The 21,532-nt window shown below is 54.8% G+C and overlaps 1 protein-coding gene across 3 annotated transcripts in view; it reads right to left on the bottom strand.

The window, feature by feature from the left end:
• Nucleotides 1-1,142: 1,142 nt before the first annotated feature.
• The window catches only part of SEMA5B (semaphorin 5B), a 114,795-nt gene continuing 94,405 nt past the window's right edge, over nt 1,143-21,532 (bottom strand). The window contains exons 5-23 of one of the 3 annotated variants that reach the window (XM_057306710.1): nt 19,401-19,463; nt 18,927-19,025; nt 18,158-18,371; nt 17,216-17,501; nt 14,717-14,852; nt 13,369-13,576; nt 13,064-13,271; nt 6,752-6,869; nt 6,429-6,610; nt 5,314-5,457; nt 4,958-5,105; nt 4,607-4,832; nt 4,197-4,415; nt 3,586-3,756; nt 3,333-3,482; nt 3,028-3,072; nt 2,387-2,592; nt 2,031-2,170; nt 1,143-1,912 (exon numbers count right to left, since the gene is read on the bottom strand). In XM_057306710.1, coding sequence (XP_057162693.1) covers nt 1,750-1,912; nt 2,031-2,170; nt 2,387-2,592; nt 3,028-3,072; nt 3,333-3,482; nt 3,586-3,756; nt 4,197-4,415; nt 4,607-4,832; nt 4,958-5,105; nt 5,314-5,457; nt 6,429-6,610; nt 6,752-6,869; nt 13,064-13,271; nt 13,369-13,576; nt 14,717-14,852; nt 17,216-17,501; nt 18,158-18,371; nt 18,927-19,025; nt 19,401-19,463 — 3,126 coding nt within the window. In that variant the 3' untranslated portion in view covers nt 1,143-1,749. Of the gene's footprint in view, nt 2,171-2,386; nt 2,593-3,027; nt 3,073-3,332; nt 3,483-3,585; nt 3,757-4,196; nt 4,416-4,606; nt 4,833-4,957; nt 5,106-5,313; nt 5,458-6,428; nt 6,611-6,751; nt 6,870-13,063; nt 13,272-13,368; nt 13,577-14,716; nt 14,853-17,215; nt 17,502-18,157; nt 18,372-18,926; nt 19,026-19,400; nt 19,464-21,532 lie in introns of all 3 variants that reach the window. The other 2 variants (XM_057306709.1, XM_026494896.4) reach the window with 2 other exon arrangements.

Below are 21,532 nucleotides of genomic sequence, written 5' to 3'. Positions count from 1 at the left end.
ATTGTCATGCGTCCAAAGGCACAACAGTTTTGTTTTTGTTTTTGTTTTTTAATAAAGAGAATTCGGTGTGTGTGTTTGTGTGTGGTGTTTTGCCACTGTACCCATAGGTTTTCATTCCCACTGGTGCCATTCCAGTCAATAGGGGGTGAGCATTAGCTAGGTATTCTCCATTACTACTTCCTACAGACCTGTCCAGTCCCTCTGTTTGGACATACAGGTGGCCCTTGTGACGTAGGCACTGGGCCCTTGAACACTCTTAAGCTTCACTGCCTCTACTAGGTCCAAGAGAATCAGAGACCCCAACATCTAACACACCCCACAGGCTCCCACAAGCTCTGGACTCATTATGTTAACAGGAACCCAGTGAGAAATCCCAAAGCAGAAGTACTCATAGTCCCCTGAGCTCTCTCTGATCGGGCCCCAGCCTGGCCTGAGGACACTGCTACTTCATGTGTCCCAGTAAGCTAAGGGATTCCAGCACTCCGGCCCAGGAATGCTCTTTTCCTCCTCCTAACCACTAGGGGCACAGGCTTTGAAGCCTGACCTACAAGTAGAATTCGCTAGGAGTCCTGGGAGGATTGATCCAACCAATGAAGCCGGGACATTGCTCTCTGAATTTAACATGCCCATCCACTCATCTGTCTTTCTGACTTGGTGGGCTGAGGCTTCGAGGTTGTTTTTACTTAATCCAGCAAAAACTATATTGGGCTTCTCCCACTTCACTGGTTTATTCATTTTTTCAGACAGTTTTGGTTTTTATTAAACTTAGCCTTATAAATACCTCATAAAATAGCCCTCATCAATACTCCCCTACTGGACTCACGCATTTCCATCCTGGGGCTGTTGCCCAGAAGAGCTGCTAAGGCAACGGGCAGAAAAATCTCCAGCCGTGTTGCCTTTGGTGTACCTTGTGTCCCTACTTACAAATTTGTCCCTAATCGCTTTTCCAAAAAGGGTTTAGAGCAACATGCGTGTATGTACATATCCTCACAAGTAGAAAGATACCCTCTATGAAAGTCAAATTCTATGTGGACATTTCCTCCACCCTGAGAAGACCATCTATTATCCCGGGGCTCTGACTGACTAGCCCACGCCAAGAGGGGCCCACACACATACGCACGAAGACACAATTACATTTGGAGACAGGATATCATCTTTAATAATGCCACAGCCCAACATCCTTTTTGTTGCTGTAGCATGTTGAGTGTGTGTGTGTGTGTGTGTGTGTGTGTGTGTTCCTGAACAGATGAAGGGCCAGCAGAGACTCCCAAGCAGGTCTCAGCCAACAGCTCTACCGAGCAGCAACTGGAAGATGGTCTCCATGGTGGCACGGAGGTTGGACTCCTGCCTCCCTTTCTCTTGGGCCACCTTTCCTGCATTCTGAGGGCAAAGCTGAGGCCCGTGCCAGCCCAGATTAAAGGGCTTCTTAGCAAAGATTGATCTTCAGTCCCCAGCCCTCACTGCCTCTGACCAGAGGGATGTCCCTGGGCAAAGTACAGACTGCTAGACAAAGGTGAACAACCTGGGCCAGCCTTGGTCCCCAGATCACACTGGGGCAGCACCACAGCGGCCCAGCCCTGGGCGGAAAATCCAGAGCTTCTGGGGCCAGCCGGAGAGGACAGCCTCAGCCCGTGAGGGCCACATGAGCATCGTTTCCAGCCCAAGCCTAAGAGCCTGCTGTCCTGCCTTCTCCACTCTCCAGTTCCTCGCATGCCCAGGAGGTCCACAGCCCAGACACAGCAGGGGAGATCAGCGTGGTAGTGGGTCGCAGGGAGGCCATGAGAGACCTGGGCTGAGCCGGAACTGCAGCCACGTGCCAGCCGGAAGCCAGCCCTCTCCCCCATGGTCACCGCCAGCCAGAGCTCTTTGAAGTCGGATGGGACCCTCACAGGCAAGGCAGCAAGTTCTTGGCCTAGTGCAGAAGGAGAAAACCAAACTGGCTCCACCGTCCCATTTCCACCTGCTCTGTGCCTTAAGGAGGCAAGGAGCCCAAGTCCCCAGGACAGTGTTATCAGCTGTTGGGGAAGCACCGTTGTCCGGGTGAGGCCTCAGGCCGGAAGCTGTGTTTGTTCAGTGGGCTGGGATAGTAGGTGGTTGTGTACACGTTGGTCTGCTGCAATGGGTAGAAATTGGCTCTGTCATCGGGGATCAGGTTATTCTTGTTCAGGGTCTGTGGAAGAAGGAAGGAACCAGAGAGCAAGGGTAAGGGAGAGAAAGGGGACAGGCCAGGGCAAGCAGATCGGGAACCAGTCAGTGAAAAACCACTGTGGCTGCTGACACAGTTCACAAACCAGTGCGCCCTCCCCCACGCCCAGCCCCGCCCAGGTCAGGGCCGGAACCACAGCACCCTTCACCCTGCACTCAGCTTCTCTATGAAGCCTCCCACCTTGAACTCCATGGGTGTGTACTTCTCATTCTTGGGGGTGCCCCCACCCTTGTAGTGCAGGTGGTTGGGGGTGGCAGGATGGACGAGTGTGGATTCCTGGGACTGGCGTTGGCAGTGCTGGCAGGACAGGTACACTGCCAAGGTCAGCAGGCCAGAGCCCAGGAAGCAGGAGACACCTGTGGCTACCAGGTGGATGAGACTGAACCCTGGGAGAGGCAGAAGCAAGTGGTAAGGAAAGGGCCACCATGAAGAGGAGAGACTCCACTCCTGACTGCCTCCCAGCAGGAGGCTCTGAGACATAAAGGAAAGGGCTTTGAACAAAAACAGGAAGGCTGGGCAGCCTGCCACCAGGGGCCTCTTTCACAGGACACCTGTGGTTTAGGTCAGAGGAGGCAACCAGAGGGTGTGGAGTTGGGTGACTCTTCTTGAATACACACTTGATGACTGCCTCCTAGTCGGAGGGCAGAGACGGAACCTCCCGGACTCCCCTACACATGGTCTAGAGCAGCCGGGACCTCCACAAGGTTTATCTCTCTGGAGCAGGAAGTGGAGAGACTCCAGATTTCAGAGTAGGGCTGGTCTCCTCTTTGGGGAGGAGAGGTAGAAAGACAGTGTCATGAGGTGGGGCAGGTTCCTTTTACCTCCACAGCTGGTGGCCTCCTCCATGCTGGAGGCAGGCAGGATCACTGCAGGAAGACAAGCAGAGAGGGGGTTGGGGCAGGGAGGAAAGAAGGGTCCCTCTGGGGCTAGGTATATCTCTAGGAGGACCCCTGGGTCAGCACTGAGCCGGGGACATGGTCTGGGGGCCTTCATTCCACTCTGTCCCCACTCAGACCCGGTATGCGCACCTCCCAGCCTGGTGTTCCATGCTAGACCCACTAAGATTCTTCCGAAGGGGAAGGAAGCTGGGAAGGGTTGGTGTGAATGTGCTGGCTTAAGGACCTACCAGGAATCTCGCTGTAGGGGCAGGGGCGGCTCTGGCTGCTGTTTCCAGCACAGGTGCTGGGCCCTGGGACCAGCTCTTCACAGTGCCGGCTGCGGCTTTGGGCTCCGTCCTCAGTGCATGCGCTCCACTCAGACCATGGTGACCAGCCTTCTGTGGGTTGTGGGCTGGGATGAAGTTAACCACCCTGGGAACCCCTGAGGGAGATCAGAAGGATCCAAGGGGCCCCCCGGCCCTGGCCCAATGTTCTCGATACCTGGGCAAGCCTGTGTAGCACACAGTGCCTCCTCTGTGTGCAGACCAAGACAGATGTCCTCGCCTGGGGAGGGTGCGGGGCTGGTGCAGGAACGTGTGCGTTGATAGTGGCCTCCACCACAGGAGGCTGAGCACGGGGACCACGAGGTCCAGCAGGACCAGGCACCCCGCACTGCAAGGGGAGAGGTGTGTGAAGAGGACTGCAGGTGCAGGCAGGGCCCAAGAGAGACTTCTACCCTATCCCAGGCTAGGCCACTCTGCCCTGGACCACCCTGACCCCATCATCTGCAGCCCCTCCCCCCCCCCAGCCCACTGTTAGGGACTGGCCCTTCCTCCTCAGGAGTGCAGCGGGAAATGCAGGCTGGAGAGGAGACCAAAAACCAGCTCCACCTCAAATCAAACCTCCTATCTGGCTAACCCATTAGGGGAGAGAAGAAAGTGACACGGAAGAGGAAATGCCCTGCTCCGTGGGAGAAGGTGCTGTGTCCATAGTCAGGACACGAACTTGCTCTAGAGCTCATTGTACAGAGCTGGCAAAAAGAAGAGGTCATCTGGGCACAAGGTGTGGCCTAGGGGGTCTCCTAGATGGGGGTTCCCTAAGCGAAGGGTCACCTGGACAAGCCTGGGGGTTACAGTCCTGGTACTCGGCGGCGTCGCCTATGCATGGTAGGCCTCCGTTGCGGGGCTCCGGGTTCGTGCACGTTCTCTTGCGGACGCGGAAGCCCAGCTCGCAGTCCCGGGAGCAGGACGACCACGGGCCCCATGCGGCCCAGCCCCCGCTCACCGAGTGCGGGGAGGTGCCCCCGCTGCGCAGCAGATCCTCCACCAGGGCTGGGTGGGGCACGGGTGGGGAGACTGGCCTCAGTGACAGCACACCCTGCGGCCCCACTCCCGCCCCACAGGCCTCCCGGCTTCTTCCAAACCACATGACCCACCGCCCTGAGCTCCGTCCCACTCCTGGTCTCCCCCAGGCCCGCGCCAGCGCTCTGGGCCTCGGAGGGAGTGGGGCCCGGCGCCTATACCGTCGGTGTCGCAGGCTCCCGAGCCGTCCGCGGGGCAGGTCCTGGTCTCCATCCTCCTCCGGCCAAACTGCAGACCGTGGGGGTCGGGCAGGGGCGCGCGGCACGTGAAGCGGAAGCGCTGCTCCTGCCGCGCCCCACCCTGAGTTACGTTCACCGGCAGCCACGGCGTCCACGGCGTGTTGCGCCGCACTTCCGGGCAGCCCTCCGGGTTGCATGTCTTGAACTCCTTCGGGATGGGAGCGGGTGCTGTCTGGTGGGCCTGCAGTCCCAGGCCTGCCCTGCGCCCCCCGCCCCGCCTGCCCTCCCCTGGGTGCACGTCCTCCTGCCCGCGCCCCCTCATCCGGGTCTCACCACGCCGCAGCCAGGGCAGGAGTTGCCGTTCTCACAGGACCGCCGCCGCGATTGCACGCCGCCCCCGCAGTTGCTGCTGCACTTGCTCCAGGAGCCCCAGGACGCCCAGAAGATGGGCACCGGGCAAGCCGTGTTTTCGTTACAGAACCTGAGGGGAAGGGTGGGGGGGGGGCAGTCATCGCACTAGGGAGCAGGCACCCCCTTCCCTGATAAGAGGTCACTGGGAGTGCAAGCCTGGAAAGGACGAGAGTCCACTGGCTCACTCGGAGACTCCAGGCCACTCTCTAGCAAGCCTGGAAAGTCTGGGACCTCAGGGCTAGCCTGTCTCAGAACCCTCTGGCCACACGCCTGCTCACCGCTCCTCCCGGCTCTTGCCCACGCAGATGCGGCCCCCGTGGCGGGGAGCAGGGTTGCTGCAACTTCGCTGGCGGACCTGGAATCCGATCCCACAGGACGTGCTGCACAGGGCCCACGAGGACCACGGGGTCCACGCCCCATTCCTGGTGGGGTCAGAGGGGACAGGGACAGGTGACCCTCCGAGTCTTAGCTCCTCAGATCTATCTGTATCTGGGAGGTGGATTTTATATTGTTGTCAGACAGCGACAGGGGAAATGGCAGTTCCTAACCAGGCTGGCTCAGGCGAACTTGCTTATTCGTTTCTTTGTTCATTCATTCCTCAAACGTGTTGAGAGCCTTTTTCCATATATTAGGACGGGCTCAGGGCTAATGGCCTAGAGATAGGACCCCGGGCAGGGAGATACTCATGGAGCAAAAGGACACATTCTCTAGAAAAGGCTCCAGTTGCCTTTGCAATATGCAACTTTTGTTTCAACCTTCTTGGTGGTCCAACCCTTGCACTCAATCCCATGCTCTCTCCCCTGTTCTACAACAGCCACACTTGGCTCCAACCTCAGACTGTTGTCTACTCCGACTCCAATTTTCAAGTTTTGGTTCTACCACTTACTAGCCATAGGAGCCTGGGCAAGTTACTGAAAATTTCTGTGCCTCATAACACTCTTATCTTTAAAGTAAGGATAATGATACAATCATTACACTACAATCATGTGTAGTGTAAATCCATACACATGTATAGAATTGAGTGATTTTAAGAGAGTCCAGACGATGGCAATCCAGGATTGGTCCCAGTCTGCCCACTTTACCGTCATCTCATGCTGTCCCTCATGTTTGGAAGAACAAGGCTTATTGAGGCTATGGCCTGTGACTCCTGTGCCTGTCCGGCCTCCCTCTTTGTATCAAGAGCCCCCACAAGACAGAGACTTCTCTCCCACTGGAGTGGAAACTCCCCCAGGGCTTATATTTTAGCCATCTCTCCAGTTCCCTGCACAGCTCTGATGTGGTTTCTGTCCCTTTGCGGGAACACCTGCCTGGGGATGCCCCATTTCCTCTATTCCACCCGCCCCCCCCCCCCAGTCCAAGGCAGCCACCATCCAAGTCTTGTGTCCTCACATACCTGGAACAGTTGGCGATGTGGATGGCTGGTCCCAGGCAGTCTCGGCCCCCACAGCGGGGTCTGGGGGAGTCACAGGCTCGGGCCCGACAAAGGCAAGAGCCTGAATTGTCCCCATCTAAGTGCTCACATGGTTGCCATGGTGACCACTGGCCAAAGCCCCCATCCCGAGTCACATTTCGCACCTGCAGACACACATCAAACAGGTCACATGAAGCAGGGATAGGGCAGGCACCAGGTCCCAGGGGACATGGGGATACTGATGGAGAGTCACAGCCTGAACTGGGGGGAGAGGTCCCAGGTGGGGAGCATGAAAGGGTTCTCACAGGACACGCTGTTATGTTCTGGGTCCAGAGGCTCATGTTGGAGCTGTCCTCAAGCGTGCTGCAACGTTGCTGCTTCCCGTCCCAGCCGCAGTATGGGTCCCGTGCCCCTAGGCACGCCCTGCCAGACAGAGGTCCTGAAACTCAAGCTTGCTGGCCTCCCAGCCTCACTTGTATCCCATGAACACACCTAGCCACCCCTCTGGGTGCCCTTATCCGTCCAGTTGCCCTCCACGGTAATAACTAAGCTCATTGAACACTTACCGTGTGCTCGAAATCATTTTAAACACTTTAAAAGCATGAATTAATTTAATACAACAACCCAATGCAGAAGGTACTGTCATTATCCCCATGTTATATGGGTGAAACCCAGAGAACTGAACAAGGACTTAAACCCTTTCCTTCCAGAGCCTACACACTTAACCTTGCCTTCCCCAAGCCTGGGTGCCCCATGCTCCCCATCTAGGGCCACAGGAGAAGATGTGGAGAACAGAAATCCAAAGAAGTAGTGCCTCTCTCAGACACTATGATAATAGGGCCATAAAACCTTAGTGATGGAAACCATCTCAGAGACGGTCTGGCCTGGTGGTTCTCGACCCTGGCTGCACATTCGAATTACTAAAGAAGCTTTTAAAAAGTACTGATACCTGCCTCCACCCACACAGAAATCTCAGGGGGCAGGGAGGTTTTAAAATCTCCTAGGTGATTCTAATGGGAACCAAGTTGGGGATTACTGGGATCCGCAATACAACCTCTCCGTGGTATAAAGGAAGAAATAGTCACGGAGAGGGAAGAGGAGTTTCCCGTAGATCACACGGATTCACATGGCAGAGCTGGGGCTAAAGCCTAGACTTCATTTTTTTTTTAAAGAGTCTAGATTCTTGACCATGATCCTTCCACCACACTCCTGCCTCCCAGCTGGAGGCTGTGTCGGACTTCACCCACTGAGTGAAGAGGGGACACCTAGGCATCGTCCAGGGTCTCCTGGGGCATCCACAGGCCTGTGCTGCTCAGTGGTAGGAACCAGAGTCTAGTGCGTTAGCGTCATGAGAATGAGTTCAGGCTGCCAAGAAAGGGGTCCCACGTCCCCTTTCCCGGGCCCTCAGGGCTGGTCTATCTGCAATGACTCAGAAAAGGTAATGTTCACACACTAATGAATGCCCCAAATACCTCTCATATTCTAGGGCTCCACTCTTCCCTTTCTCCTTCAGACTTATTCATTGTATTCTTTACGGTTTTTAACAACAACAACAACAACAACAAATTAAATCTGGGGGCGCCTGGCTGGCTCAGTCGCAAGACTGTGTGATGCTTTATGTCAGGGTCATGCGTTCGAGCCCCACGCTGGGTGTGGAGATTACTAAAAATAAATAAATAAATAAAACTTTTAAAACAATTGGATCTCTACTAGTAAGACTTCAAGGCAGAGAAAGAGTATGGAATTATGGAATCAGGATTTGCTCTTCATTGCTAAGTAAATAGAGTATCAGGTTCTGGAGCCTGAAAGAAGTTCCCTCTGCCCTGGGGGAACCCACTGCCAACCCCAGGGGATACCCTGGGTCCCTTCTGCCTCCTTTTCCCAACTTCCACCCCTTTACCAGGTCTGGCTGCTCCACAGCAGTGAGCCTGTGAGAGAGGGTCTAGAGAGAGCACTGGGAGTCAGGGCAGAAATTGGAGGCCAGGAAGCAGAAAAGGCTTCAGGTGAAGGAGGGTGGGGGAGTCCACACCATGATGTGAACTGCAGAGGGATTTTCAAGAGGCCAAAGGGGCCAAGGATGCCAGGGGTTAAAGGAATACACGAAAGAGTCAAGGGTTTGCTTCTTTTGGTGTTTCTAGGATAGAATCTTTCTTTCCTCTCAAAGCTTCAGGGAGAGTCTCCTGTCAGGTGAGTTCTTTATTTTCAGTGAGTTCAATGGACCATGTCAGGTTCCAAAGACAAATGAGGTTATAGGAAAGAGCTCACAAAGAGGAAGGTGGGGCTTCCCCTTGTTGCCAGACGAGGCTGAAGAAGATAATGCTGCCCTTGCTCAGGCAGCCTGTGACCTCATTTAAGGGAGATGGTGTCTGGGGCTTCAGTGGGCAAGGGCCTTGCCGGACCCCAGCAAGCACCCTCTGCTGTGCCCGGGGAATCCAGAATGCTCATCTGTTACTCAAGAATCTGTTTCCATTTTATTCACTCAAGTACAATTGTAAATTGTACAATATAAGTTTGTTCACATTTTCATTTGGGATAAACGGTTTGATTTGGGGGTGTTTCACCAGCAGAATGCACCAAACTAGACACCATGGGACTGGATACAATACATATGCAAAGCAGTCCCAGCAACATGCGGTTTCGAGATTCTGCTCTCTGGGTGACATTTGGACCAAATTTGCTGCTAGCAAATCCAGCCAATCAGAACTCAATGAAAGCCCACTCCCACGGCTTATTTCCCTCAGCTCTCAGAAGGCACCATCAAACTCATGAAGCAGCTGATTTGGCACTTCAGAAGCAACATGAATTAAATGAAAGCGAGCCATGACTGGGGATTAATAATAATAATAAATAAAATTCTATTCATCAAAAACAAATGTCTGCCAGTAGAGAAGATGGAAAAGAGCAGAAAATTTGAATCAGTTTGTACAAAATAAAAGCAGAAGATTCTGGAGGAATGCAATTTGCCTCATACTACTTCTTTCATCTAGGGTCTAACCAGTTCTAGAAAAATTGTTCCCAGTTTTGACTGCAAATTGGAATCTCCTAGTGATCTGCTAAAAAGCTTCAGCAAACGCAATAAAAAACCCACCTATATCTGGGCCTTATGGACCAAAGTAGGCCCAGCCACTGGACTCTTTTAAACACTCCCCAGGTGATTCTAAAGAATAGCATGGTTGTCCCCATTGCTGTCCCAGGGCCACATTGGTCAGGGTTCCCAAGCCAAGAGATGAAGTACCTTGTCTTTCCAATCTGTGACAGAATAAGAAAGGAGGGAAGTAAAACCCAGACTGGATGCTGGCCCCAGCACCCCCACTCAGGCTCCCTCACCCTCTCAGCCTGCTCTCAGTTCTCCCAGACAAGAGAGACCAGATTCTCCACAGACACGCCTGCCCTGCCCTCCCCTGGGCCTGGCCGCCTGATGGGGCTTACAGGACTCCCCCGGAGCCAATGCTTGAGCTCTCGTCCCATCCAAACTCACTGCTTTTGGCCAAAGACCCCTCCAAAGCTTACAGAGCTGGGAATGTTCTCAACAAAATTAAAGCTCCAAGGAGAGAATTAAAGCGTGTCTGACTGTAAGAATGGGTAGCAGTTGAGATTTCCTTTCATAAAAGCAGCGTTAGACCAATAATATATCACCATGTCTTTTTTACTGCAGCGTCTTAAGCAGCCATTACGAAAGGGAACAGGTTCATTCCATGGCCTGGGGGGCAGGACAGAGACAGATGGTGGAAGTTGAAAGCGGGCAGATTCCAGCACCCGATAGCAATAGTCTCACAATGGGAGCTGTCCAAGGTGGAGCTTGGGAGCAAGTGGCCATCATTTAAGATGGCAGCGGAGGAAGACCCAGATTCCTTGTAAGGGAGGGAGGCTGAAAAGAGACTCTCTGAGCCACCTTCCTGAGTGATGTAGACACCCCCACACCCCCTCCAGTGCAGCGTGAAAGGCATGCTGAAAGGAGGAAGGGGGTGGTTCATGCATAAAACACATGCTTTGTAGAGCCAGCCAGCAGCTCATTTCCTCTGCCCCACCTCTTGTGAGCCCTGGTCTCTCTCTGGCCAGGCCAGGGTCCTGTTTATGCCCCATGGGGCTGAGATTTGCCTGAGCAAAAGGAGGGGGCTGGAGACCAGCCCTGGATTCTGGGCAGTGGAGGGGGCCTGAAAAGGCCTCTGCCAATCCACCCTCATCCTCCTGCCAGCTTTGGAAGAAATGAGGGAAAAAAGCATGAAATGTTTATCCTAGGACACAGCAAAACCCTGTGACAAGCTGCCCCCCAACAGCACAAATTCAGACAGAGTGTGATAGTTGGCTTCCAGACTCTGGGGTGCACAGACTGGTGGCTACGTGGCCTCACTCTGGTCATTTTATTAACTTTGCAATCATGAGACCTCACATTTTCAGATCCTCCTAGAGCCTTATAGCAGCGTCTCACTGTACATGTCAAGTCCTCTTATCCCAAATTCAGGAATCCAAATAGGGTGGAAGTATCAGACTCCAAACTGACCTCTTCCTACCTTGGCCACGGGATGCAAGTTCCCTGTCCCTTCCCTGCAGCGTCACGCGAGTGGGGAAATGTCCCGGCATCTTCCTTCCTCTGCTTTCACTGCAGACCCGCATTACTTCATGTCTGGCTGGGAGCCACACTAGCTCACGCTGGCCAACCATCTGCCCTCGACAGTGCTGCCCACTGCTGTCTGACTGATCGCTGTCAAACACCTATTCACACTGCCCGTCACTCCACTCCCTGCTCGAAGACCACTTCAGCACCCACAGCCGCAGGTTCGGATCCAATCCTCCCTTGGCATTCCCAGCTGGCCTCGGTCCCATTCCCCACTCCTCTCCTGCACCAACCTCTTCTCAGGCCAAATGACCAATGAGCTAAAGGATCAGTCATGTGTGGAAGGCCCACTTTGTGCCCTGGGCTGGGTGTGGCCCCTGGGCCTAAGTCTAAAAAGTACTGGGACAGTGGGTTTGCCTTCAAGGATTTACAAGCTCCTAAACAACAAGACACATGTGAAAAGTTTAATAACAACACAAGACATGGGGGAAACGCCATCCGCAGATAGCCTGCGATTCATGCCAAGCCATGGGCCGGTACCCAATGTCACAGGTGCAGAGACTGCAGAGAGCCCAGGAGGCTGCGTGGCCCCGACATGCATTTGTGGAGATAGGAAGGGAACAAGGATGCTAGCTACCACGTATGAGCACTTCATGAATGTAATTCCCAATCCTTACAACAACTCTGCCAGAATGAACTCTCGTTTGCTCCATCACAATTTCCTCCGATTTTCCCCTGAGGAGAAAGCGCGGGAGGTAAAGTAGCTTGCTCTGGACGGTGTAGCTAGTAGATGATGAGCTGAGGGCGGAGCCCAGACCCGCCCAATTCTGCCACCAGAGCCCCGCCTACGATGCCCCAGGTCTCCTCCCACACATCTACTACAGGCCCGGGTTTCTCTCTCCAGCCGGGTTTCTCTCTCCAGCCGGACATCACAGTGCTGAGGGAAATGAGAGTGTCCTCTTGCCCCCCTTCTCTCACAGCCACAGCCCTGTAAAGTGCTCCAAGCACGGCAGGGCTGAGTAAATGGTGTTTCGTTGCTGGAGCTACATGTGGGGGACGAGGGGAGCGTCTGCCCACTGCTCTCGCCTTCTTCCTCCCTGGCTGCCACACCATGACCGTCCAGCCTCCTCCCTGGCCCCCCGGCCCTCTGCCCAGCTTCCGGCACATCCCGCAGGGGCTGGAGAACCACCCTTGGCAGCAGGGGTACCATTTGTCTCGCAGATCTCGAGGACAGATGGGCACAGCCAGGAGGCTTCTGTGTTGCAAAGGCCACAGGGCCCACGTGGCGGTGGCTATGCCAGCTAAGGCAGCTTTTGATTACCTCAAAAATGAGGGGGCACAGCTCGGGGGAGCTTCACATGGTGATACATTTCCATTTGGCTTTGGACTAGGCTTTTGTGTTCCCCCTGAAATGCCAGTGCCATTACTGCCAGATTTGTGAATCCCCTTGAAGCTAAGGTCTCAGAAGCAGATACAGCGACAGCTCCACATGGTTCCTCAACTCCACCCCACCCAAGCCAGGCTTCTCTGCCTCTTCTAAATCAGGAAGGAAGAAAGCGAGAATCTGGTGCTGACTCAGAGCAGCGTCTCCTATCTCCCCGCACATCTGGCTGGTAAGTAAGTCCTGGGGTTTCAAAGATAAAGACCTTTCTCTGAATTAAAGGGACTGAGCATAAATCAGGTAAGCTAGAGACGGCTGACAGGCACTAGCTTTGGGGTTGACAAAACGGAGAGCAGCAGCCACCATCATCAGCTAGAGCACACGCTTCCCCCAGGCAATGGTAAGTGGTTGACGCAGACGATCCCAATTAACCTTTACAAAACCCTGCAGGTATTTTATGAGAAGGAAACCAAGGTTCAGCGAGGTTAAGTGACTTGTCCAAACGCAAACCACTGGAGGCTGTGCCAGGACGCCACCCCAGGTGGCTTCAGAGCTGTGCATCTTGAGAGCCCCCTCCGAGGTGCGCTTGGAGGGCATAGGCCTGGAGGGGGCCGGTCCCCCATCCCACCCCGCCCCTTCCCCCCCCCCCCCCCCGCCCCGCGCTCCAGCGGCCCCGCTTACCCCTGGCTGCCGTAGGCGGCGCACCTCTCCAGCGGGACCCGCAGCACGCGGTCGCTCAGCCCCACGAAGAGCGCGCGGGCGCTGTGCAGGATACGCAAGCTGCGCAGGGGCTCGCGGCGCCCGGGGGGCAGGACGTGCAGCTCCTCCAGGTAGCAGCCGCGGAGGCTGCGGCTCGCCGTGGACAGTGCCTTCAGGATGGTGCCCGACTCTGGAGGGGCGCGAAGAAAGGGGCCTTGAAGGCCCAGCCCTGCCCCCGCCCCTCCACCTCCTCCTCACCTGGGGCCGGCTGGGCGGCGAGGGCTCACCGGTGCCGATGTAGAGCACGTGGTAAAGCGTGTCCTTGGCCTGCACCAGGTCCACCACGAGGTGCGAGAAGCGCACGCTGTCCTGGGTGACACAGGGCTCGGGTGTCACCGGCTGCACGGCCTCGCTCATCAGGAACAGGCGCTGCGCGTCCTGCAGGCTGCGCTCCGTCAGGTTCTCGTTGGGGCCCACCTCGGGCAGGGTGCCACACTACCGCGGGGGGGAGGGGGGTCACGCGTGCCCAGCCACCGGGCTGCCCAGTTCCCTATCCCTCTCCGGCCTCATCAAAGCCCCGGCGGCCACGGGCAGGCTGTGATCACCCAATCCCGGCCCCTACCCCCAACATCCCCGCTGGGATCCCTGCAACCCCTTCCGGGGAGAGATGCCTCTTCCTTGAGAACTAGGGGAAAACGAGGCTGGGAAGATGGGGAGGAGGGACCTGCGAGGGACGGTGAAGGGGGGTGGGGGAGATGGAAAAGGGGCTGGGTTACCTAAAAATAAATCATTTGAGTGCAGATAACAGGTGTCCTGTGATTCTGTACAGCTGCTGTAGGTACTCCTCCCCCATGGTGGGGCACCACCTGCCTTCCCTCTCCTGTGCTCCTACCAGCTCAAAGTTCTTACGCCTTCTAAACCGAAGCTGGAGGGCAACTACCATTGACTGAGCACTTATACATTCCAGGCACTGTGTCAGGGGCATATTTAATCCTTGCACTCATCTTCGAGGTCAAGAGTATTATCCCTAGTACCAGATAAGGGTAAAGAGACTCTGCGAGGTTGGGTGACTGACTTGACCCAGGTCCAGGTCACACAGAGGGAGGACTAGATCTGGGTCAGGATGACTCCACTGCAAAGCCTGAGGTCTTCCTATGCTCCATACCTCCCCGTGGGCAGGAACTTGGATGGATTTGAAAGTTAACCATCAGTAACTTCCTTTGCCTCATGGCTCTTTCCTCTTCTCCATCACAGCACTAGGGGTGCTCACATCACCCATGGCTGGGCCCTGACCATTCCTGGCACTCAGACGCTCCAGGAATTAGTACCCAGGCTGGGTAGACTGCAAGCAAACTCCAGTTAAAATCCCCCCATTCTGACCAGATAGCTTGTGAGTGCTCTCCTAGTTCCCTACATTGAGTCTCCCTGGAGGTGTGAAGTCACATTTAGAGATGGCTCGGAGCATGCTCCCTTCTCACTCCACCGTCTTAGGGAACCATCGCAGACCCCACAGATGGGTGCAGACCAGCACGGACAGGTTTGCTGTTTGTGCGAAGCAGCTGGGAATCAGCTGGGGGCTGGTCATCTAGGGAAAGCTGGTCTGTGAGGAGAGGGAAAGGGGAGGAGAGGTTGTACCTGGAAGTTGGGGATGGGGTTAGCGATGGGGAGCCAGGCAGCCCTGGGGTTCTCCTGGTAGCGAAATGGGCCATTAAAAGCCTGGGAGATGGCACTGAGGTTGAAAGCGCAGACAGCAGAAGCGGCGATGCTGTTTCTGAAAGGCAAGAGGTGGTGGGGTGCTGCCCTCCCTGCGGGCCATGGTCCCTTAGATCCCACAGCCGGCTGTCTGGACATGACACGGCATAGCTCCAAGGGCTGCTGAGGACCTAGCCCAAGCCCGGTGTTTTCCACACCACGCAGCGCCACAGAAGGGGGAGATGCCCTCACACTCTGGGAGCTCTGGGAAAGGCCCACTGATGAGACGCCCCGGGGGGTCACTCTGTGCTACTTCCTCCTCCCTTTCCCTTCTCCAGTGGGAGGGTCACATAAAGTCAGTGTTTTTCAAACATTCAGTCCAGAGCCCACTGTAAGAAACATACTTCATATCACAGCTGCGAATAACACACACACGAGCACACACATCTGTAAAGAATTTTCATGAACAATACCCTAACTAAATGCATTGTACTCCACTATTTTTAATTCCATTCTATTCTGCTTTCTTCATTTTATTTTACTTTTCAAGTTGGTTATCAAACCACTGATTCATGGCTGCAGCTCGCAACACCCTGAGCCAGATGACCTCCTAAGACCCGTTCAGTCCCAGGATCAGGTGTTTCTATGAATCTGATGTGAACAGGTCACAGAGCCCACACCACGCTGCCAAATGTTTCCAGTTCTGTTCTCTGCATTTAGTCCCTCTCCCAAATGTGTCCATCACCCTCCCCGCCCTTTCTGCCTGGCCTCAGCCCCCGTCATCTCCGGCTGGACACTGCGCTGATCTCATAGCTGGCCTTCTGTGAAGTCACATTTGCGCTGATCAGAGGCTGAAGTCACTGCAGCCTCTCCAGTCTCCTTGAATCCATTCTCCACACAGCAGCCACAGTGAACATTTCAAAATACACATCCAAGCTAGTCTCTGGCCAGCTTCAAGCCCTTCATTTCTCCTTGCTCTTAGAATAAAGATCAAAACCCTTAAGCAGGCTGTAAGGACATAATTCTTCCCATCCCAGCCCCTCAGCCTCCTCTCTTGTTTCTTCTCTTCCTCACCCTCCAGGCTCCTGCCACACTGGTCTCCACTAAGTTCTACAAGCATTTATGTCTTTCCACTCCAGAGCTCTGTGGGTGTTGCTCTCTTGGGCTGGAATGCTCCTCTCCCCTAGTTAACTTCCATTCATCCTGTAGATGTCACTTCCTACAGGAAGCCTTCCCTGATCACCACCCCTCCACACAGTAGAGGCTTCCCTGCACACTGCCCTTTCCCTTTGCAGCATTTATCACAGTTAAAATTTGGTGTTTAATAACCACCATTTCTAGAAGGTAAGCTCCTTAAGGGCAGAGCCAGGTCTGCTTTTGCTCACTGGCACCCCTGTTTCCCTCCTTCCCCCACCGTGACAAGCACCTGGCAAGGAGAAGCCACACAATACAGAAACTATTTACAATCCATACCAATGTCATCATCTGCCCCTGATGCCTCTCCAGCAGCTCCTGTCCCTTGCTCATGGCTGCCCACGTTCTGGTGCTGACCGCCGGGCTGGTCATTAAGTCCTGGCTGTCAGCTCACGGCCTGCGTGGGCTGTGATGCATGGGTGTCCCCCGGCCTTGGATGGTCTCTCTGTTTCCCAGTTGTACTCTCATCCCTGTCCATCCTCAGACTGTGCTTCCTAGAGCTAGCCTGGCCTCCTCCAGTCCCTGCAACTTGGGGCCAGGGTAAGCACATAGCACTCTAGGCTCAGATGTTTCTGAGGTCCTCACAAAGAACCCCATGCAGCATCCTGTACAACTCATGTGTTCCTTGGTCTCTGCTGCCCATTCATCATTCTGTACGTGAAAATCACCTGACGGGGTCAGCCTTTACACGGAAGGAGGTGGGGGGAGGAGGGCCTCGCGATCTCCATGAGGGCTACCCTTCCTTACACCCAGGAAACAAAAGGGGCTCCGTTTCCCAGCTGTGTTTCCCAGTGCCATCAGTATGCCAGAAGACTCTGCTGGTTAGGGTCAGCAGGACCATGGAGTCCTGAGGTTGGAAGGGACCGGCAAGAATCCCCTCTGAGCTTGTCTATAAAGGGCTGCTCCCGGACCCTCCTGGGGCTGCCATCCTCTCATCCAAGGCAGGCTATTTTCCTTTCACCCCCAGCAATTTCTTTCCGCAGGGAGCCATAATCCGGCTCCATTTACTTGCTTCAGATCTGGCCTCGGCCTGCCCTTCCGCAATCCAGACTAAGTGCTTCCCCGTCCAGAGGCAGCAAGCCGCAGAAGCAAGGACTGTGTGATCTGGGACAAGTTTACCTTGAAGACCAGCTGGAGTGCTGTTACACTCCCCATTTTACAGAAGGAGAAACGGGGGCCCAGAGAGGGACTCGCCCAGCCCCGCCAGTCCGGGAGGCAGGAAGGGATGGCAGAGGGCCAGGGACTCACACGTTGGTGGTGAAGACCCCGTAGATGAGGTCCTGCTCAGGCAGGTGGAAGGCACTCTGCAGCTCATTGTAGTAGAAGGGCACCTCGCCCGGGCGGGAGCAGTTGAGCCGGGCCTTCATGAACGTGGTCCACGTGTCCTCCAGCAGGAAGCGGCCCCCCACGTCGTTCTTGCATACCCGGGCCACCCGAGAGTACACCGTGCGCCCGCAGTCGTGCTCCACCGCGTTCTCCCGCAGGAAGAAGTACGCAAACAGCCCGATATCATAGGCTGCCACAAAGTTTGGCTCTGGGGGGCAGAAGAGGAACAAGGGGGTGGGTCGGGCCAGCAGGGAGGAAGGGGACAGAGTTGACTTCTGTTTTCCCAGATGGGCATCCTGACACCCCTGGACGGTTTGGTGACCTGGGGGCTCCAACTAGCCTTGTTCCCACCTCCACTACGAAGTTATAATAATAGTTAATACGGGCTATTGAGCAGTCACTGCAAACCAGACATTATTATAAGTACTTTATATGATCCTCTTAACAACCTATGAGGTAAGTACTATGATTATCCTCTTATGACGGAGGAGAACATCATGGCACAGAGAGTCTGGTACTTGCTCAAGGCCACGCAGCCCGTCAGTGGAGAAGCAGGAATTCAACTCCAAGGGGAAAGAGACCACCGTCTCCCAATCTCGTCTGTCCTATAACCCTTTCTCCTAATGAGTTCTAACTCCTCCTCTGCCCTCATAGCCTCCCCTCTATCTGTCCTGGGCACATCTGTGATCTCATCTGGAGTCCATCTCCAATGTACAATGGTCCTTGGGCCAACATCTGCCCCATTCCGGGCCTCTTGAGGAAGCAAGCGTAATCCCTTTCAGAGGAGGGGCAGGAAGGAGGATTGAGGGTCAGGGAAGGCTGGCTGGTAGAAGAACCCCCACCCCCAGGGCTGTGCCCCCTTACCATTGAGCCACTTGGAGTTATACTGGGCAGTGCGAAGTGGTGGCCCGCTGCCCAGGCTGCGGTAGATGGCGGGGTCCCGCCCTGAGAAGTCAATGACGGTGGCCGCATAGAGCTCCCCCTGAGAGGAGATGACAGCTGTGGAGTTGTGGCGCGGGTCGTAGGGGCAGCGGGCCACACCATTGATCTTCTCTATGGTCCGGCTGAGGTTCCCCACCTGGGGACGACGGGGAGATAGGGGTGCTTTTCCCTGAGACCCAGGGGCTGCCTGATCTCTCCCTCCCCCCACCCCCCGAACACCAGAATTTGCTTCCTCCTGGGTCCCTGGTCTCTCTGACCTTCTCCCTGTCTACAACCTCCTCCTCACTTCCCTCCGTCCCCCACAGTCCCTCTGAAGGAGCCGCTATCATGGAGGGAGGAGGTTGTGCCAGGAGCTCCATCTGCTTCTGTTCCCTGCTCCCCCCTCCCCCAAGTCAGGACCCTCCAAGGTGAGATTGACTGATAAAATACAGCAGACCCAGTTCAATTTGAATTTTGATGAATGATGAATAATCGTTTAGCATAAGTATGTCCCAAAGCTTGCATGGAATATACTTATGCTAAAATAAAATTTGCTGTTTATCTGAAATTAAATTTAGGCATTTTTTGTTTGTTTGTTTTGGGTTTTTTTGTTTTTACTAAATTTGGCAACCCCACTCCAAGGCTGTGTGGGCCTCGGTGAGACAACCTCTCTGTGCCCTCTTCAGTCTACCTTACCCTGAGGGGGCCCCACCTGTCTGCTGGAGCACACCGGGGCAAAGGCATTGGTCCCGCACATGAACACTTTCCGGCCAGTGACAATCAGGACTCGCACGTAGTTCTGACACTCCTCCTAAAGCAATGGTGACAGAGAAGTAAGAGGAACAAAGGCACCACACGTGGGGCAGGGTGTCTTTCCTTCACACCACCGCACCACAAACATTTGACAACACTCTTCTGCCCCCGAAGCGCCCTGCTCTGACGTTCAGGTTGCTTCTGTAGACATTCCCTCCCCTCACATCCCGGCCCCCCCAGGTCAGCCTGCTGCGTCATTGCCCACTCAGATGCTCAGCGCTGCACCCTTCCCTGCACCCAGAGCCCCCACCCCCCGCTCCAGGCTGGGCCTCTCCCACAGGTGGCCCGTGCCCGCATGGTGCCCCTCCATCCCCACAACCACAAGCCTCCTCCCAGCTCTAAGCCAGGCCCCTGGACCACCGGAGACACATACCTCAGTCTTCCCTTTGCTTTGGCAGGAGCGGCGCGTGTCCTCGTTGGAGGCCCACTCGGTGGCCTGTGGGAGGAGCACACAGACATCACACGGCTTTGCCACTCACCACGGTGGCAGGAAGCAGTCAGGGTTGGGAGTGGACGGGAAGCTGGGAAAGGGTCAATGACAGCCAGCAGGGTAAGTGTCCCCCTCACTACATCCATGTGGACTCAGCGGGCTGCCAGATCGCCTTACACAGAGACCTTAAAGAGGATGTCCCCTCGATCCAACACCCTCCCCACCTGCTTGGGTCAGGGAGGCCTGAAGTAACAATGTCTTCATGCTGAACTACCCCATGCAGCTCTGTCCTAGGACCTCCCCCCTCTTTCCTTCCCCAGGTCAGCCAGGGAGATGCAAGTGGCCAAGGATGACCTTCAGGACCACCCCAGACCCAGAGTGGGAGGAAAGGCTAGATTTGCAAACCTCAGAGACAGAACTATTTAATTTTCCCACTATTATCCTGCAAAGTGTTTTTTTTCCCCTCAACAGGTGAAGAGACTCAGATTCTGTGTGACTTGCTGCTGCCACGTCGTAGAGCAGGGATTGGAACCCACATTCTTGATTCAAAGGCTCTGTGTGTTTTTCTCTTTATCCCACTGTCTCAGAACCTTGGGCCTCCCATTTCGTAATTGCTACCCCTCCCTGACTCCGCTGTCTGCTTCCCCTGTAGCATGATTCATGCTCCATTGCGGGGTGCACCGTGGGGTGCTTGGGGATGCAGCTTTCACTCAGGGACTCCTGTTCCTAGCTGTCCATGGCATTAGGAGAGGGCAGTTCCCCACCTAGGAACCCCCCTTCCTCTTCACCTATTCCGTCTCTACTCTCTCACACCCCTCCCAGCCTCTGAAGAGAAGCTGGAGGGAGGAGAGCTGCCCTCCCTGTCCAGGCAACGTCAATAGCCCTGGTGTGTGGCTCGTTATAGATTCCTGGGTCACATGTGCAAACATGAACTGCCTACCTGTCCTGGGAGAGGGAGCCTTGAGCAAGCAGGTCTTCTACCCAAACAGGAAAAACAACAACAACAACAATAAAAACCAACCCGCTTTTAATTTCTTACAAAGCTCCTTCTAGCCATGAAGTGCCTGCCTGCAGAGCTCCAGGGCTGGGCTGTGGGAGGGGAGGCGTGCTGGGCGAGGGAGCAGCAGGCGGCTGTCCACCCACAACTCCAAGATGGCTGCTTTGTGGGGCAGAGGGAGGGCTGACTCCTGCAGAGCCTGGATTCAGGAGCCCGGGGTGGGGGGGGGGGCAAGTGGTTCAGGCCTCCATTCGCCCTATGAGCTCCATGCCAGGCCTGGAGCGCAGGCGGCCTTTGCTCTCAGACCTTGGAGGGCGAAGGACCCCTGGCATCTGGCCTCAGAGCCATGGGGTTTATCAGGACAGGAACAATGGAGCCATTATCACCCTCAGGACCCCATCAGCTTCCTGGCCGAGCCTGATGTGAGAGGAAAGAGGGACATAAACAAGCAACTTTGGGGCCCCCGGGGCCAACAAGAGCAATGGCCCACAGACTCTGCAGAGGTGCGGGCCTGAAGCTCCAGACAGTGGGTGGCTGCAGGGGAGTGGGGGCTGGTGGGCAAAGGGGTCTTGCTCATAAGGGGGTGGGAATTCCATTGGGTGGGTAGGTGGGACCGTTGTGCACGATCGAAAGCAGTTCAAGTACACTGCGCTGAACACCGGACAGGCACTGTGCCACGGACTTGACACACCTCTCTCTTGGATCCTCACTGCCAGTGAGACGCGTGGACTTTTGCTCATTTTACGGGTGAGGAAAATGAAGCTCCGAGAAGCTGAACAATTTACCCAAGGTCACAAAGCTAGTAAGCAACAAACCTAAGATGCAAACCCAGACAGTTAACACCAGGCTGAGCTCTTTCTGTTACATCCTGCAGCTTCTCACAGTGAATAGATTTCTCAAGCCCAAAGTTAGAACATATGGCCTGAAAAGGATATGTATATTTATAATGATAACAGCACAGAACAGGCTTGAGTCATTTAAAAAATTTTTATTTTATTTTAAAAATTATTTATATCCAAGTAATGATGTACAGAGTTGAAAAAGTCAAATGATATCAAAAAATTATAAAAAAAAAAAC

The sequence above is a fragment of the Ursus arctos genome, unplaced genomic scaffold (assembly GCF_023065955.2).
Source record: "Ursus arctos isolate Adak ecotype North America unplaced genomic scaffold, UrsArc2.0 scaffold_4, whole genome shotgun sequence".
In the NCBI taxonomy this organism is placed as follows: Eukaryota; Metazoa; Chordata; class Mammalia; order Carnivora; family Ursidae; genus Ursus; species Ursus arctos.
This window is presented reverse-complemented; position numbering and strand designations above follow the sequence as displayed.